Source organism: Phyllostomus hastatus, unplaced genomic scaffold, assembly GCF_019186645.2.
Source record: "Phyllostomus hastatus isolate PE091 unplaced genomic scaffold, TTU_PhHast_1.1 phas_contig_40, whole genome shotgun sequence".
Taxonomy (NCBI): Eukaryota; Metazoa; Chordata; class Mammalia; order Chiroptera; family Phyllostomidae; genus Phyllostomus; species Phyllostomus hastatus.
In genome coordinates this window covers 1,521,003-1,538,572 of record NW_025333872.1, presented here as the reverse complement: position 1 = coordinate 1,538,572, position 17,570 = coordinate 1,521,003, and the positions used below count along the sequence as shown (strand labels likewise).

The 17,570-nt window shown below is 40.0% G+C and overlaps 1 protein-coding gene across 3 annotated transcripts in view; it reads right to left on the bottom strand.

Annotated features, from left to right (window-relative positions):
- The window catches only part of TBC1D22B (TBC1 domain family member 22B), an 85,374-nt gene extending 68,834 nt beyond the window's left edge, over positions 1-16,540 (bottom strand). For all 3 annotated transcript variants that reach the window (XM_045843768.1, XM_045843767.1, XM_045843769.1), the window contains exons 1-2: positions 16,334-16,540; positions 3,045-3,101 (exon numbers count right to left, since the gene is read on the bottom strand). In XM_045843768.1, the coding sequence (XP_045699724.1) occupies positions 3,045-3,087 (43 nt within the window). In that variant the 5' untranslated portion in view covers positions 3,088-3,101; positions 16,334-16,540. The remainder of the gene's footprint in view (positions 1-3,044; positions 3,102-16,333) is intronic.
- Positions 16,541-17,570: the final 1,030 nt, after the last annotated feature.

Genomic DNA, 17,570 nt, shown 5'->3' with positions numbered 1-17,570 from the left:
TGAGTGTGTCAAAGAGAAAGAGGACCTGAAGAAAGCCAGCCCTACAGTTATATTCTACTTGCCCTAATTCTCAGAGTATAAATGAAGAAAAGGTGGCAGACCTACCTACATTCAAGAGCAATAAGCCCCAGAAACCAGGTCTCTTGCTCAAAGGAATTCCTCAATCATCCAATTTCACAACAATATTTAATCAATAGAGACCTTTTCACCAGGACAGAGACTACAACACCAAATCCTACATATATCTGCTTCTTGTGTAGAAAAAAAATCTTTGGAGTTAATTTCCCACTGAGTAACAGACTGTTCAGAGGTAAGACTGATTACTCCAAAAGACAGCAGAAGAGAAGGTAGAAAAGGTCAAAGTGGTAACTGTCATTCCAACAAAGTAGGGGAGGGTTGGGGGTGATGGAAGTACCCACATGAAAGGAAAAACAAACTTCCGGTCAAGATGGCAGCACAGATAAACACAGCTCACTTCCTTGCACAACCACACTGAAATTGCAACTAAGTTATAGAACAACCATAGGTCAGAACCATCAGAAATCAAGTTGAATGGAAATCTAACAACTGTGAATTAAAGAAACCACATCCATCCAGACTGGTAGGAGGGACAGAGATGCAGAACAGGCTGGTCCCTCATCTGCATGTGGTACATAAAAATTCAGGAGGGATATCTCCGGATTGAGGAGTCCCAGCCCTCCAGGCCCCCTAAGCCCAGGGTTTCAGTGCCAGGAAGATAAATCCCCAGAACTTCTGGCTGCAAAAACAAGCGGAGACTGAGTCAGTGGAAGAAACTTCTAGAGTCCCAAGCAGTTCCTCTTACAGACCCCCACACATGGACTTGCTTAGACTCACTCCCTCTGAGTTCCAGCACTGGGGTAGCAGCTTGAAAGGCACCAGTGGCATATAGGGAAGAACTGAAGTGTCTGGTATCAAGGCGAGACCTGAGGGACAGCTTTCACTCACAAAGAAAGGTAGGCAGAGGCCTTTTCCGAACCCTCCCCTGACAAAGCCACAGAGCCAGCAAGTGGCATATCTGAGACTCCATCAACCTGGTCAACACCATTTGCCCTACCCTGGAGATCTCTTGGGACTCTGTGCCACCCAGCTTACAGGACCACCCAAGCTGTTAATGAAGACTTTTCCACCTGAATTGCTGATCTTGGCTCATGCTTCATAACATCCTGAATCCTCTCAAACAAGCAACAGCTAGCCTCAGTGAGCCTCCAGCCCAGATACCTCTTACTAAGTGGCCCCAGGCCGGGCACTAGCAGCAGCCAGCCTATATTCACAGCTTGGCTTTGCCTGAGAATCTCCAAGCCAGCACAAATAGTAGCCATCTCAGATTGCTTTAGAGCCCAAGCAGGGTGGCTCTGGGCAAAACATAGGTGGGAGCTAAAACTGGCTTGCACCATGTGAGAAACCCCAGAGCCTGCACACACAGTGGACAGCTGCAGAACACATTGGAGCACTACCATTCTGCCCTTGCACAGCTGATCCTCCATAGAGGGTGGTGATTCATTGTAAGTTGTCAAGCCAGTCCTTGCAGCTGACTGGCCTGGCTAAATCCCTCCCACTGACCTGCCAACAGCAAGCCAAGCTCAACGACAAGAGGAGGATGTACTAAGCCCACACAATGGGTATACCTTGAGTACCCGGCTTGGGTGATAGCGGAGGCTATGCCACTGGACCCTATAGGACACCTACTACACCTACATTAGGCCACACTACCAAGACAGGGAGCCATAGCAGCTCTACATAACACATAGAAACAAATGCAAGGAGGCTACCAAAATGAGGAGAAAAGAAAAACACAGCCCAAATGAAACAACAGATCAAAACTCCAGAAACAGAACCAAAGAAAAGGGAGATAAGCAATCTATCAGATGCAGAGTTCAAAACACTAGTTATAAGGATGCTCAAGGAACTTAGTGAGGACCTCTACAGCATAAAAAGTATCCAGTCAGAAATGAAGGATACACTAATTGAAATAAAGAACAATTTACAGGGAAACAACAGTAGAGTGGATCAATAGAGCAGAGAATCAAATCAATGATTTGGAACATAAGGAAGAATAAAACAACCAGTCAGAACAGTAAGATAAAAAAATGAGGATAAGCTAAGGAACCTCTGGGACAACTTCAAGCATTCCAACATCTGCCTCATAGGGGTGCCAGAAGGAAAAGAGAAAGAGCAAAAAATTGGAAATCTATTTGAAAAAATAATGAAAAAAACTTCCCTAATTTGGTGAAGGAAATAGACATTCAAGTACAGGATCCACAGAGATGATCCAAACAAGACGGATGCAAAGAGGCCCACTCCAAGACATATCAAAATGTTAAAGGTTAAAGATAAGGAGAAACTCTTAAAAGCAGCAAGAGAAAAGAAGTTACTTATCTATAGGGGAGTTCCCATAAGACTGTCAGCTGATTCCTCAAAGAAACTTTGCAGGGAACATTCAAAGTCATGAAATGACTTTGGGACCTACAGCCAAGTCTGCTCCACCCAGCAAAGCTATCATTTAGAATCAAAGGGCAGATAAAGAGCTTCCTAGACAAGAAAAAACTAAAGGAGTTCATCCTCATCAAAACATTATTATATGAAATATTAGAGGAACTTATTTAAGAAAAAGAGATCAAAACTATGAACTATAAAATGGCAATAAATACATATCTTTCAACAACTGAATCTAAAAAAACAAACTAAGCAAACAAGAACAAAAACAGAATCATGGATACAGAGAGGCTTTTGATGATTCCCAGATGGGAGAGGGGAGGAAGAGAATGGGTGAAGAGGTGAGGGGATTAAGAACTATGAATAGGTAGTTACAGAATAGCCATGGGGATGTGAAGTACAGTATAGGAGATGGAGTAGCTGAGGAATTTATACGTGAACAATGAACAATGGTGTGCAGATTGCCTGAGGAAGTGAGGAATGCTAGGTGGAGGGGGGCAAAGGGGGAAAAATTAGGAGAACTGTAATAACATAATTAACAAAATACAATTTTGAAAGAGCAAAAAAGAAAAGAAAACAACTTGACTTACTTTTTGGTGAGCCGAGGGTCCAGAGGAGGGTGCTGTGCTCCATACACAGGCTGGATACTAAAAGCAAGAGAAAAGGAATAAGTAAATTGTCAGGACACTAAATATGTTTGATGAGTCCCATCTACATCACAAAATTGGAAGGGACTTTGGGAAACAGATCACCTCCAAGATCAACTATATCCAATCCAGCCCCAAAAGACGGCAGAAAAAAAGTCTGACAATGTTCACCTTCCTTGGTGAGGTTTCAAGGCCCTACATATCTGATGTCAGGAAGTCCTATCTGTAAAAAAGAGTAGCATGTAAAGATAACAGGCTGCAGTGCTGAAAAGCAGAGCTCACATGTCAGTTCTGGCATCCACTACCTCTATAAACTTGCACCAAATTACCTGACCACTTTGAACCTGTTTTCTCATCTGTAAAACAGAAGTACAATATTACCTACCCCAATGGATCACTTGGGCTCAAAGACAATGGAACAACACTACATATCAAGGAAAGGTGACCCAAGGAACTCTCACACATTGCAGGTGGGGGTATAAAGTAACAGAACCCACTTAAAAAAGTTTGGCCATATTTAGGAAATACAAAATGTATATACTCTAGACCTAGCATTTTTACTCCCAAATACACACATATGTGTACCAGCAGACATATAAAACTATTCATAGCATTTTGGCTCCTTATAGCCCCAAACCAGAGATGATCCAAGAGTTCATCAACAAAGAAATAAACTGTAATATGTTCATATAATAGAACACTACATAGCAATTTAAATATAAGTGGAGCTGCAAGTAGCAATGTGAATGAATCTTAGAAATGTGATGTTGAGCAAAAAAGCAACGAAGGATAAAAGAGTGAACACTGTATGATTTCTATTTATATACACCTCAAAAACTGGCAGGGGGGTGCAGATTGGATGAAAAAAGGTGGAGAGATTAGCCAAAGAACATATATACATAGCCCATGGACACGGACAACAGTGTGGTGAGGGACAGAAGAAAGGGAGGGCAGGGTGGAAGTGGGCAAAGTGGGGGTGGGGGAATAGTGGACACCTGTAATCGTGTCAACAATAAAAAAAAAAACCTTTAAAAAACTGGCAAAATTGACTTCTCTTATTTAGGGATGCATCCATAGTGGTAACACCATAAAGAAAGCAGAGTGATTGACATGAAAGAATGTGGTTGTCTCTGGGGAAGGAGGGAGGTGTGATAAAAGAATGCACACCTGGAGGCTTGTGGGGGGCTCACTTCTGGGGTGTTCATGTTGTGATTATTCATCAAATTATCATACCACAAAACTGTTTCATGTACTTTTCTGTAATAGTTCACACACACAAAAAGTGACCCAAGAATAATTATATATCAAGCCAAACTGCTGTTTAAGTACAAGGGTGATAAAAAAACATATTTCTACATCTAAGAACTCAGGGAATATGGTTACTAGAAGGAAAACTTTAATTAATGAGATAAATGTAGAAGCTATGGCAAAAGGACTAGTGGAGAACAGTTAATTAACTGTAAGACAAATCTTAAATTTGAGGTTTTATGGTTGCAGAATGTAACAAAAACCAAACAATCCAATTAAAAAATGGGCAGAGGGCCTGAACAGGCACTGCTCCAAAGAGGACATACATATCTGTCCAAAAGACATATGAAAAGGTACTGAATATCACTAATCATCAGAGAAATGCAAATTAAAAACTACATGAGATATCACCTCACACCTGTCAGAATGGTTAACACCAATAAATAACAAACAAGTGTTGGAGAGGATGTGGAGAAAAGGAAACCCTCGTGCACTGTCAGTGGGAATGCCAACTGATGCAACCACTGTGGAAAGTAGTGTGCAGGTTTCTCAAAAAATTCAATGGAACTGCTTTATGACCCAGTGAGTCCAATTCTGGGTACATGTCTGAAGAAACCCAAAATACTAATTCAAAAAGATTTATGTGCACTGCAGCATTATTTACAATAGCCATGATATGCAAGCAACCCAAGTGCCCATCAATAGACAAGTGGGGAAAAAAGTTGTGGCACATATATATAATGGAATATTACTTGACCATAAAAATGACTGAAATCTTAACATCTGCAATTGAAGCAGGGATGGACCTAGTCCTAGAGGGTATTATGCTCAGTGAAATAGGTCAGAGAGAGAAACACAAATACCACATGCAGAATCTAAACAAAAAAAAGAATGAACTAGCAAGACAGAAAAGACACGTAGACACAGAAAACAAAGTGATAGTTGCCAAAGGGGCAGGGGTTGGAGGACTGCATAAAAAAGGTGAAGGGATTAAGAAGTATTAATTGGTAGTTACAGAATAGTCATAGAGATGGAAAACACAGCATAGGGGATATAGTCAATAATATTTTAATAACTAAGTATGGTGCAAGGTGGGTACTTGAAATATCAGAGGGATTGCTTTATACATCATGTGATTATCTAACCACTATGCCACACACCTGAAACTAATATAAAATAATACTAAATGCCAACACTAATTGAAAAATAAAATTTAAAAAGATATATTGCAATTATATACCAAAAAGAAAAAGATGTAAAAATAATGTATTCGGCAAACTACATAAGTATATACACTGATGTTCTCATCTTTTACTGACAAGGCTCAAAAGACATTGATGGCTGAGAGCTCAAGTAATAGAGACATGAGTATGTTTTAAGATATAAAATAAACCCAAGAAAAATAATATAGCCAAATAAAAGCAGGTGGGGAGAGGGCAGAAAATGTAACTACTAATTTCATCATTGTTCCTGTAAGGGAGTCAACAGGTATTATCTGAAGAAATATGGTATAAAGTTATACTTATAAACATAATCACTAAAATGAAAGGGTAAGCCTTCCAAATTAACAGAACATATACATGTATACCCACCTCCAAAGTGAGTACAGTCTTTATAGTGAAACATTTTTAAAGAAAATATTAAAAATAGAACTAAGTCCAAACATATTAATCATTCCAATAAATGTCATGGACTGAACTTACCTACTAAAAGAAAAATAATTATCATTAACAAGAGACTGGTGAAGTAAATTATAATACACCTGTTAAAAACAACGAAGCAGTTCTATATCCGCTGACATGAAACAAACTCTAAAACATTCATTGGAAAAAGATGCAGAACAGTATGCATAATATGCCACCATTTCTATAAAAAACTTTAAAATAAAACATACCTACATATTCATATGGAATTAGGTCTATGTCCTTATAAAGCACCTCTGAAAGAAGACACAAGACACTAGCAGCAAGTGGTTTGAAAGGAACCAGATGACTAGAGGACCGGCAGCAAAGAAATGTAGTTTTTACTGCAAATCTTTTTGTACCTTTCTAAATTAGTATCATGTACATCTGTCACCTTTTTAAGAAGTAAATTAACTAATCTTAAGAGGGTTGGGAGGTTTAAATGAGACAGTGTGTAAAAAGCCCTTTTAGCACAATTCCTGGTGGGTGTTAATACCAGCAGGTAGCGAGGTCGATTTGCAAATGTTAGAATGCTATCCAGCACACACTCAATGCCCAAGAAGTGGTTTTCTATCTCCCTCCCATTTATTTATTCCTTACCCAACATTTAGAAAACACAAGTTTACCATGTGCCTTATTTGACATAACAGAAGTGATCCTAAAGTTGCTTTTAAATAAAAATGTAACCAACTCAATCATTTTCACAATGATTTCTAATATTCCAGAAGGAACATTCTTTTTTTTTTTTCAAGTTTTTTTTAAAGATTTTTTATTATTATTTTTTTTTAGAGAGGGAAGGGAGGAAGAAAGAGAAACATCAATGTGTGGTTGCTGGGGGCCATGGCCTGCAACCCAGGCATGTGCCCTGACTGGGAAAATTTAATTCAAATTTTCAACCTGCGACACTTTGGTTCGCAGCCTGTGCTCAATCCACTGAGCTATGCCAGCCAGGGCAGAAGGAACATTCTTGTGTATAGATCTTTAATTATGGATACATCCCCTACCCTTTTAACTAGAAAAATCTCTATTCCCTAAACTTCTCTGTAAACAAACTGTTCCATACACTACTACAGAAATACAAACAATGCTACTTTAACGTGTTCACGGTTTCTTTGGCTGAGGAAAGGAGAGAGAAAATAATAGGGATCAAAGCATAATGTGAAAGTTTGGCTTACAGAGAAAAGTATTAGACAAAACAAAAATTAAAACAAACAAAAACACTGAAAGGGACACTAATTTGTCTTTTAGTATTTGCAAATACGCTCAGAGGAGTACACTTGAACTCTCCAAGTTCACAAGTCTCTTTGTAGTACAATCTAAAGATCAGAGGATAAATTTCAGGACGACGTCAATGGGCCAGCTAGGTTGGGTGACAAGGTAGAAAAACAAGACCCCTCTTATTTTTAGATCCTTAGATTCTCCCCTTAAAAGGGTATTACCACTTGCCAGTAATCTATGCAGCAAAAAAGCAATCTCAATTATGTAGGCTTAAGGGCCAAAGGCCATCAATTACTATCTAAGAAAGAAAATTTAAAACCATAGTGGACTATTTTTTTAGAGACATCAGCTGAATGTGCTGGCACAGCCAGAAAGGCCAAGATAAATGACGGCCTTCATCTGCAAAAGTATCAGAGCCCAAACAGAATTTGTTAACATATTCTTAAACCAAACAGTGCTGTATCTGTACCTGGAACATTTTGTAAAATTAATCAGTTTATTGAATCTCAGAAAGGACAGGTAGAAGTTAGAAAAGAGAAACCGAGATGATCACAGAGATTAATGAAGACAGAATAAAAGCCTGGAGATTAAGATGCTCTATTTCCTGGCATTTATAATTCACCTATACCATCTCTATTCCTCCCAAATCCAAACTCAACTCTAGAGCACGCTGGTCTCTACTCCGCCTTCCAAACACACCTAAGTTACTAAATCAGGCTCTTTGCCCTACTCCTGTTCAAAATTGTATCCATCCTGAAACATTCCCTTCACACTGCACATCCCCTCAGTCCCCCACCATTAGACTTTCTCTGACCCTACACCAGCATCCACTAGCCCATGCATTCTCTGATTCCCTAAACACATACATGAGGGCTTATGTTGCTTTAAAAAAAATAGACTATTTTTTAAAATAAACTAGATTTAGATCATAATACAAGGTTCTTTATGTTCAACATCTGCATAAGCTTTAAAACATTATGGAATTGAAGCTTCAGCAGAACCCCTCCCTTCCTTCCTAGGAAGCCATTTTATTGAGTCTGGCATTTTTCACCCTCGTTTTTTGTTTTTACATTTTTATTTTCTATGTATAGTATTGTTTTGCATGTTTTTAAATCTATATAAATAGCATCACACTGTATATATTACTTTTTAGGCTCTAAATCATAAATGTTACCTTAAATATTACTAATTTCATGGCTAGCTGTCTGATCTCCCCAACATAAACTGAAAAAATATTTGTTCCAAAAAGGTATAAAAACCATTTAATTCAAATTTTCAAACACAAAAGTACAGAGAAAACTATAACAAAATCCATGAACACCCATTACTCTGATTTAACAACTGTTAATATTTGTTGCATTTCTTTTTTAAAGAAATTAAAGCACTAGAGAGACTAATTAAGTCCCAATGGCAGTCCCCAGCCCCACTGCCCTTTCTCCCCAGCGGTGACCACTATCCTACAGTGGGAATGAAGTCCTCCCCTCTGTCTTTACACTTTTACATATGTTCATGTATCCATAAACAACATACAGTACTTTTTAATGTTTTAAAATGTCACATAAAAGACTGCATGCTGTACATACCGTTCTACAGCTTGCTTTTCTCACTCAACAATGTGTTTTCACCCAGCTCCACATTTAAGTTTTTCTGATTACAAAAGTAGCATATGCTTAGCGGAAAAACCAGAAAGTCACTAACACACAGCATCCTCACCAGGGGAAGCCACGGTGCCAGGCCGGCTTTCAGCTTCTAAAGAGCAGTGCTGGTGCATGTCTTTGTGATCCTCTCAGCACCTGGCAGAGGGCAGCACACCAGCAGACACTTAACAAAACTTAATGAGCTAAGATTTGAAGGCTACAAAACCCAGGTCTGTTTTAAGCTGACTCTTGTTTTGCCAGACCTAAAAACTAGAGGCAAACTCACTGACTCTCAGAGAAATCACATTGTGTACGCAGAGGAAAGATCACACAGGATGTGCTGCGATGGGAAAAAAACAAAAAGGACCGAACATCCTGGTCAACTTCTGTCATTCTCCTTGATAAAACCAATACGACAGAATGTATTGACATAGCTTGTTTAGGTAGCTGGAGCAGTGCAAAAACCTTGGTAGGAAAAATCAACACATAGGTGTTTTGCTTAGCACTGACAAAGGAGCTAAAGCAAATATGGGACTAGAGCTACCCAATTTAAAACCAAACATGTTGGCAACTGATTCAGGTTCACATACTCACTCCATGGAACTCTTCCAGACAGGGGGATCTACGCTGTTTTAGTTGTAATTTATTATATTCCTTACTTTATCAGTAAAACACTTCCAAGCTAAGAACAGGCTGTAATATACCTTCCCAGACAGGGCAGGGCCATTATACCAAATCCACAATCAGATTCATTAATGTTATGAAAAATGACCAAACAACAGAGAAGGCTCCTATATAATTCAAGTGATTAGACACTTTCTTCAACTTCATTTAATGCAAAAAACAGTTCCTTGACTTTAATAAACACCTTTGCTTAAAAAGAGGGAGAAGTCCTTCCCAGAAAGATTGGAAATAAGAATGTGGGAAATGAGCCAGGCTCTGGCTCACACTTGTCTCTCCCATTCCAAGTCTCATCCACATCTTTTCACTGGAGGTGTCCACATCCTTGGACTGGATGAGGTGCTTTGACAGAGGGTGTCTTAATTACAGCAAAGATTAGGGAAGGGGGAAGGGGGAAGCAGTAGTAGAGAGAGCATGAACCGGAAGTCAAGAACTCTGCAGTGTGATTTGCGGCAAGTCGTCACCCCTCTCTGGCCGCAGCTTCCTCACCGGCACTGGTCTTAAGAGTCGATTCTATATAAAATTCTACGGTTTCATGACACTCAGATGTTCGGCAGCACCAGCAAGTCACTACTTTCCAAGACAGCAAAGCCTACTAAAAGTACCTCCCACCTGTGCTCTTACCTATGAATCATGCGTGGTGTGAGTGACAGAGCAAAAGAGAAATATTCAATGACACGAGTTGCAATTGGTAAGTTAAAACATAATACTCAACTTCAGAACTGGTGAGAGCCTTAGTGTTCACTTAATCCAAACCTCTCATTTCATGGAGAAGGAAAATGAGCATGGAGATTTTAAGGACTTTGCCCTAATACTTGGCTTTTTCTCTAAGGTTATCACACTACAATCTCACCTGAGTACCTAAGCCAGAAGCCTGGGAATGACACCTCCTTGCCTGCTCCTTCTCCCTCGCTCCCCAAATTCGATGATTTACCAAGTCCTGTAGATATTCTCAAACTTGACCTCTCCTCACCATGCCAACATGGCCTCTCCCTCACTGACTGCAGTAGCCCCCTAACTTGGAAATGTAAATGTATGTGGGAAGGGTAATTGTTCCAGTAACTGGTGGCCTTCCTGTCACTTACTGAGCAAGGACCAGAGAAGTTAAACATCCTATAGTCCAAGTACATCTCAGAATACACACACCCAAAACAGCAACTGTGTGTCTCCACCCCTAGGTGTTGAAAACACTGATCCAAGCCATTTTCCTCAGGGCAGCCAGAAATGATATTTTTAGAAATGCAAATCTGACCATGCCTCAGCTCCCATCAACCTTCTAATGGCATCCCAATACTCTTGGGATAAAGATCAAAATCCATAACTTGGCCTATCTTTCCAACCATGAAGGGCCTGAAAGACTTAGACTTTGGATTTGATCCTAACTACAAACGAGAGGTCTTTAGAAGAGCAAGAAGAGAAGCAGGAAAACCAATTAAGAGGCTACAGCAGCAGTTTAGGCAAGAGAGGACTGGCACTGATCCATGGTAGTGGAGACAGAAGTGGTGCAAACAGCTCAGACTTGGGACATACTTGAAGAGCCAACAGGACTTGCTGATGAATTGGATGGGGCAGGAAGGAAAAAGAAGAATCAAAAACACTGGGATTTGGGGTCTGAGGAACTTGGTGAACTTAGGCCCATTAAGTGAGATGAAAAGAATAGCTTTGCAGGAATGGACAGATGAGGAAATCAAGAGTTCTGTTTGGATGTGTTAAGTGTGAGATGCATTAATTATTCAAGGTCCATATGGCAAAAGCCCCCAGCACTAGAATTCAGGTTTCTTTCAATCAATTCAGGACTCTTTTCTCAGTGGTTCTCAAAGTGCAGCAGCCCGATTAGCAGCAGCAGTATCACTTGGAAACTTCTTAGAAGCTCAACTTCTCAGGTCCTTTCTTACAACTTCTGCATCTGAAACTCTGGAAGTGGGGCCTGGCAGATCTATGTTTTACTGAGCCCTCCTGGGGACTCACTGAAGTTTGAAAACCATTGCTCAATATCACACTTCTCATAGCTAAAGAATACCTGACACCACAGCTGTCCCACATTAGGCTTCTTTGTGTCCCCATAAACCTACTGCCTAGTTAATAATAGGTGGTATTTTTTTTCCCAACCAGTACTCACTGAGGCTCCAGACATACCACTGCTCAAATTTTTTCAATTCCAGTTTCAGAAACTAAAGCAAGGGGAAGAAACAAATATAAATAGGAGATTCTGTGATTACAACTATCATTTTTAAAACAGCTAATATTATTGAGTACCTCCTATGTACTTTCTATGCATTATCTCATTTAACCCTCCTTACAGCCTAATGGGTTAGGTACTCTGTTCCCATTTTATAGATGAAGAGACTGAGGCATGGAGAGGTTAAGTAACTTACCCAAGGTCACACAGCTAAAAAGTAGCAGAGCTGGGATTTAAATCCAGGTAGTCATGTTCCAGAGCCTGCTTTTTTTTTTAAAGATATAACTGACATAAACATTGTGAAAGTTTAAAGTGTACAATGTGTTGGCTTGATACATTTATATACTGCAACTGATTACCACCAAAGTGTTAGCTAACACCTCTATCACACAATTTACCACATAATTAATAAGTCACATAATTATTTCTTTTTTTATGGTGAGAACAATTAAGATCTAGTCTCTTAGCAACTTCAAAGTTTTGTTGACTATAATCCCTATGCTGTTTATTACACCTCCAGGATTTATTGCTTACCTACTAGTTGCAAGTTTCCACGTGGTACATATTGCCTCCTATCTTCCTAGGTCTTCACACAAGGACTATCTGATGTATTAAGTAGATTGGGCTCTTATGAATAACTGGGAGAACTTAAAAGGATGTTTAATTCCATCAAGTTACCATATGATCCAGCAATTCCACTACTATATATACTCAAGAGAATGGGAGACATACATCCACACAAAAACCTGCCTGTGAATTTCATTGCATTATTCATAAAAGCCCAAAAGTGAAAACAACCCAAATGTCCACTAACTGTTTAATGGATAAACAAAATGAGGTATATCCACACAACAGAATATTATTTAGCCATGAAGGAATGAAATACTGATGAAATATTGATATATGATACATGATGATCCCTGAAAGCATACTTAATAAATGAAACCAAAAAAGCTCTCATATCACATTATTCCACTTATATGAAATGTCCAGAGTAGGTAAATCTATATAAACAGAAAGATTAGTGGTTGCCAGGGGCAGAGGGTAGGGAGTAACTACTAATAGATAGGGTTTTCTTTTTAGGGTGATAAAAATGTTCTGAAATTGGCCCTCCGTGAGTTGACTGCCGGCCTGTGAACTGAAAGGTCACCAGTTTGATTCTCAGTCAGAGCACATGCCTGGGTTATAGGCCAGGTTCCCAGCTAGGGTAATGCAAGAGGCAACTAATCAATGTATTTCTTGCACATCGGTATTTCTCTCCTTCCCTTTCTCCCTTCCTTCCCCTGTCTCTGAAAATAAATGAATAAATAAAGATGTTCTGAAATTAGTGCTAATGGTTATACAAAACCATCTATATTCTAGATGAATATACTAAATATCTACTGAACAGTGGGTGAATTTTTGGGGGTGTGACTTATATCTCAATAAAGCTGGGTTTTTTTTAAGATATTTAATTCATTATGAACTTGGGCTTTTTTAGTAAATAAAATTCCTATTTCTTGTCAGTAAAGTGCTAGATCATGATCAAAGAAACTGAAAGTAACCTGCCATCGCTTTGAATTTTTACCTTTCAGTTTGCAAAAAAGGGTAAACTACTTTCACTTCTACACTGTAATGGATCTAGACACAGTCATCTATGTCATTTTACCACCTAGAAGAAAGTTTTTCTTTTATTCTTTAAGATCTAAAGAATATAAATGCAAAAATTCTATTATTAGGAAAATGCCTAAAGCACTTACTACCTGGAAGTAAGGAACCAGGGGCTCCTGGGGCTTCCCTGTTAAAGCACACAACTAACACTACATCCCTTCAACAAGCAAGTACTAAAAACAAGTTGAATTGTGGCAACATTTTAATGCCTTAAGATAGATAAACAATGAACATAAATACCTACATAAATACATACCTGAACGTAAGTACATATCTGAACATACCTTATGTTTCTACATACCTGAATATAAGTATGGGGTAAGGATCTGAGAAACATTCTTTTAAATGTTTACTTGCTCTAATATAACAGTAATACTAATAACTAGTACTTATTGAGAATAAACACTATTCTTGGCTCTTTACAAATAGGTGGTTTAATTCAGTCTTCATAGTAACCCTCAGGAAAGTATTTTAATCCTTATTTCACAGAGAAGGAAATTAAGCAAATAATTTGTCCTTGATCACTCAGGTAGGAGAGTTCAAATAAAAACCCCAAACAACAAGTGTTGGTGAGGATGTAGAGAAAGGGGAATGCTTTCGCACTGTTGGTGGGAATGCAGACTGGTGCAGCCACTGTGGAAAGTAGTATGAGGATCCCTCAAAAAATTAAAAACAGATCTGTCTTTTGACCCAGCGATCCCACTTCGGGAATATATCCAAAGGAACTCAAAACACTAATTCCAAAGAACATAAGCAGCCCTGTGTTCACTGCAGAGTTATTTACACTCGCCAAGATATGAATGCAGCCCAAGTTTCCATCAATAGATGAGTGGATAAAACAACTATGGGACATTTACACAATGGAATACTAGTTAGCCTTAAAAAAGAAGAAAATCCTACCCTTTGCAACAGTATGGATGGACCTGGAGAACATTATGCTAAGTGAACTAAGCCAGTCAGAGAAAGACAAATACGATATAATTTTATTCATATGTGGAATCTAATGAAGAAACTGATGTAACAAGCAAAATGAGACACTCACAGATGGAGAGCAGATGACAGCTAGTAGGGGGAGTGGCGGGTGATGGCAGAGGTTAAAGGTAGAGGAATTGAGCAAAAAGGAAAAAAGATTCATGGACAACAGTGTGTGGTGACTGCTAGGGGGAGGGAAGTATTATGGGACTAAATGGTAATGGGAAAAATACAATAAAGATTAAATTTAAAAAAAAACAAAAACAAATAAAAACCCAAGTCATTCTGAACTCAAATGATCTCTTGTCTATCCCTCTATATTCCTCTTCAAAATGAAAAAGGAAGCCAGAAACTTGAAGAAACTTAAGAGACCACCCCTTTCCTATCTTACAAAAGTAGTGCTTTGAAAAGGTGACTGTTCCTATAGTACCAAAGAGGAAATAAAGAAAACAAAAGACTGTCACCAAGAGGGAATACAGAAAACAAGAGATTGTCACCACAGAGGAAATAGAGAAAATGAAAGACTGTTAATAACAACCAGCAGTCATAGTCACAAAATACCATGCCATGCCCCACATCTCACATACTGCTTCCTGATTTAACAGTTTCCCCATTGATTTTGCTTATAACCTTTAGAATGCCAAAATTTAATGATCTCATTATGGAAAACCCCAGAGAACACCAGTTAGTGAGACTGGAGAACTCACTGGACCAGGAAGGAAAAGGAATCAGTTGGCAGGAAGTGGTGTTTATCTAAAAACATAAAAGTCTTTAGCATGAATATTAACACTGTAATTTCACAGTACTTTATTTTGAAGCTATCTCTCATTCCTTTCCATTATTTTAATACTGTTTTACTAAAAGCTGATTCCCACTCTATTCTCCATATTTAATAAGATCCTAAATAAAAAATAAGACTGCTATATAGCCACCACAGACCTTCTTTGTGTTGTGTGTGTGTGTGTGTGAGCGTGTGCATCACAGTTCAATGAATTATCCCAGACTCAATTAGGAAAGGTGACATGTGAGGCACAACCAAACATGAATTTCATCACCAAGTAGAATCTAGCTGGCAGAAATCTTAAATTCACAATTGAAACATGCACTCATCCTTATGCTTCTCAGGACTCTGCCCAAACCAAACTGAAACTGTAAACCAACAACAGATTGATGGATGTGCAATCACTAAGCATATACACACACACACACAAAAGTAGCTTAGAAGGTCTGCTCTCCAAACAATTGAAGAATGAAAAAATTAGTGCATGAAAAATTTGCACAAAAAGAACATGACAAGGCATGGGGGTTAGGAGTCGCTTGGGGTTGAACAAATCCTTAGAAAATGCTTAAGAAATAACCTCGATTCTTGGGTCACCCTGTAATAATTCAAAATAGGTAAAGGTCAACTCAAAATAAAAAAAGGTCAAGCTTGAGAATTTTCCTCCCTTTCCCTGTTCCCCTCGCTGACAGTCCCAAACTCCTCGCAGAGCCTTGTGTGAGTCCAGGAGAAAAGATTCGTTACGTGCTGAGCTGGGGGAGCAAGGGAAGAGGCCATCCTCATGCAAACAACCACCTGTGCATGATGAAGACCCCCATGAGGGAGTTCTGTTTAAAGTGAGAAGCAGCGGTGGGGATGGCCCTCCTAACCCAGGACATACACTGGATACTCACTCAACTCCACTGCCCCTCACACCCGGACTCTGGCCACCTCCCAGCTGAGAGCAGCCGCTCCACAGACCTCGGCTCTCAGACACGGGTCTCTCCCCCAGCCATTGCCAAAGCTCGCTGCCTGCTCCTCTGCCTGACAACTGCCTTGCCACCACCAAGCAGTCCCAACTCCCGCAGCCCAGGTTGGCCAAAATAGCCTCCTGAGGTCGGTGGCGCCCCAGGCCCGTCGGATTTAGTGCTTTGGATCTGGAAGGGTTTGTCCAATCCCCTCTTCCACCCTCAGCGTCCTAGGCTCACCTCCCCGGCAGCTTTGCGCTCCTCTTCCAAAACTGCTTGCTGTTCTCGGCGGCCATTGCTCTTGCCCAGGGAAGGCCTTCTAGGCGGGCCAGGGGGTAACCGGCGAGATGCCCCCAGACCCCGCAACCTGAAGGCCAACCCAGGCCGCTTCCCGGCCGCCGGTCAACGGCTCCCAGATCCTGGAAGCGCCATCTTGGATGTGGGCATTTCCCCCCCAATCCGGAGCCACTGTCATTGGTGGGTTGCCAGGCCGTGGTCGGACGAACCAATCGGGAGCCGGAATCCTGCAGGCCGCTGAAGCCGAACGGTAACGTCAGGGGCTGGGCACACAGGTGGACCGGGAAGGCGGTGCTTGGACAGCAGGGAGGCGGGGCTGGAAGTTCCTCATCCCCGAGAGGGGAAGAAGCAGGTAAACTATCTAAGGGAAGGAGTAAAGGATACTGTTTACTTTGGGCGCGGGGGAGGGAGGGGAAGGAGGTTCTCGCTTCTCATATTTTTTGGAAAGAAAACATATGTATTATATGCATAAATCTTGACCTTCAAGTACGGTCCCATGTGTTGTATGTAGCCCATTTCTAAAATCTCCTAACTCAACTACACTGGTTATTACCCTCTGCTTTCCCTTTCATTGGACCCAGGTTTTTTGTTTGTTTGCTTAGTTGGTTGGGTTTTTTGTTTGTTTGTTTGACATCTGAGAAGTAAGATCAATAGGGATCCTATAGCTCAGGGTCAGTAACTGTTCAACACATGAATAACGGTTGGTTCACGAGAGTCTTTCCCTCCTCTGTTAACTGAACACTGTTGAAGGACTTGTGCTGTGAGTGAAATTCGAACGATTGAATCCGTTTCAACCAATAACTGTGACTTTCTATGAGAACCAGATGCTGACAAACAGCATTTAGGAAATGTTCTTATTTTATTCATCCAATTGAAACTACCAATTAATGTTTCTTGTGAGGACATGATATATCTCCATGTCATAAATCACAAAGATTAGGAATATACCTCCCAAAAGACTTAATTTATCTTATTAATCTATTATAAATCTTTCACTCTTGAATTTATTTTCAGTCCACTTTTGACTCAGAATGAGATTTAATGTGAGCATTTTGAATCCTTTGAATTTCTTGACTGTGGTTTTTTTGTTTTGTTTTGTTTTTTTTGTTTTCTCTCTCTTTTTGAGTTTCTGTGGTTGTGTACCATAGCAATTGGGGGGAGGTCAGGAAGCACACACCAG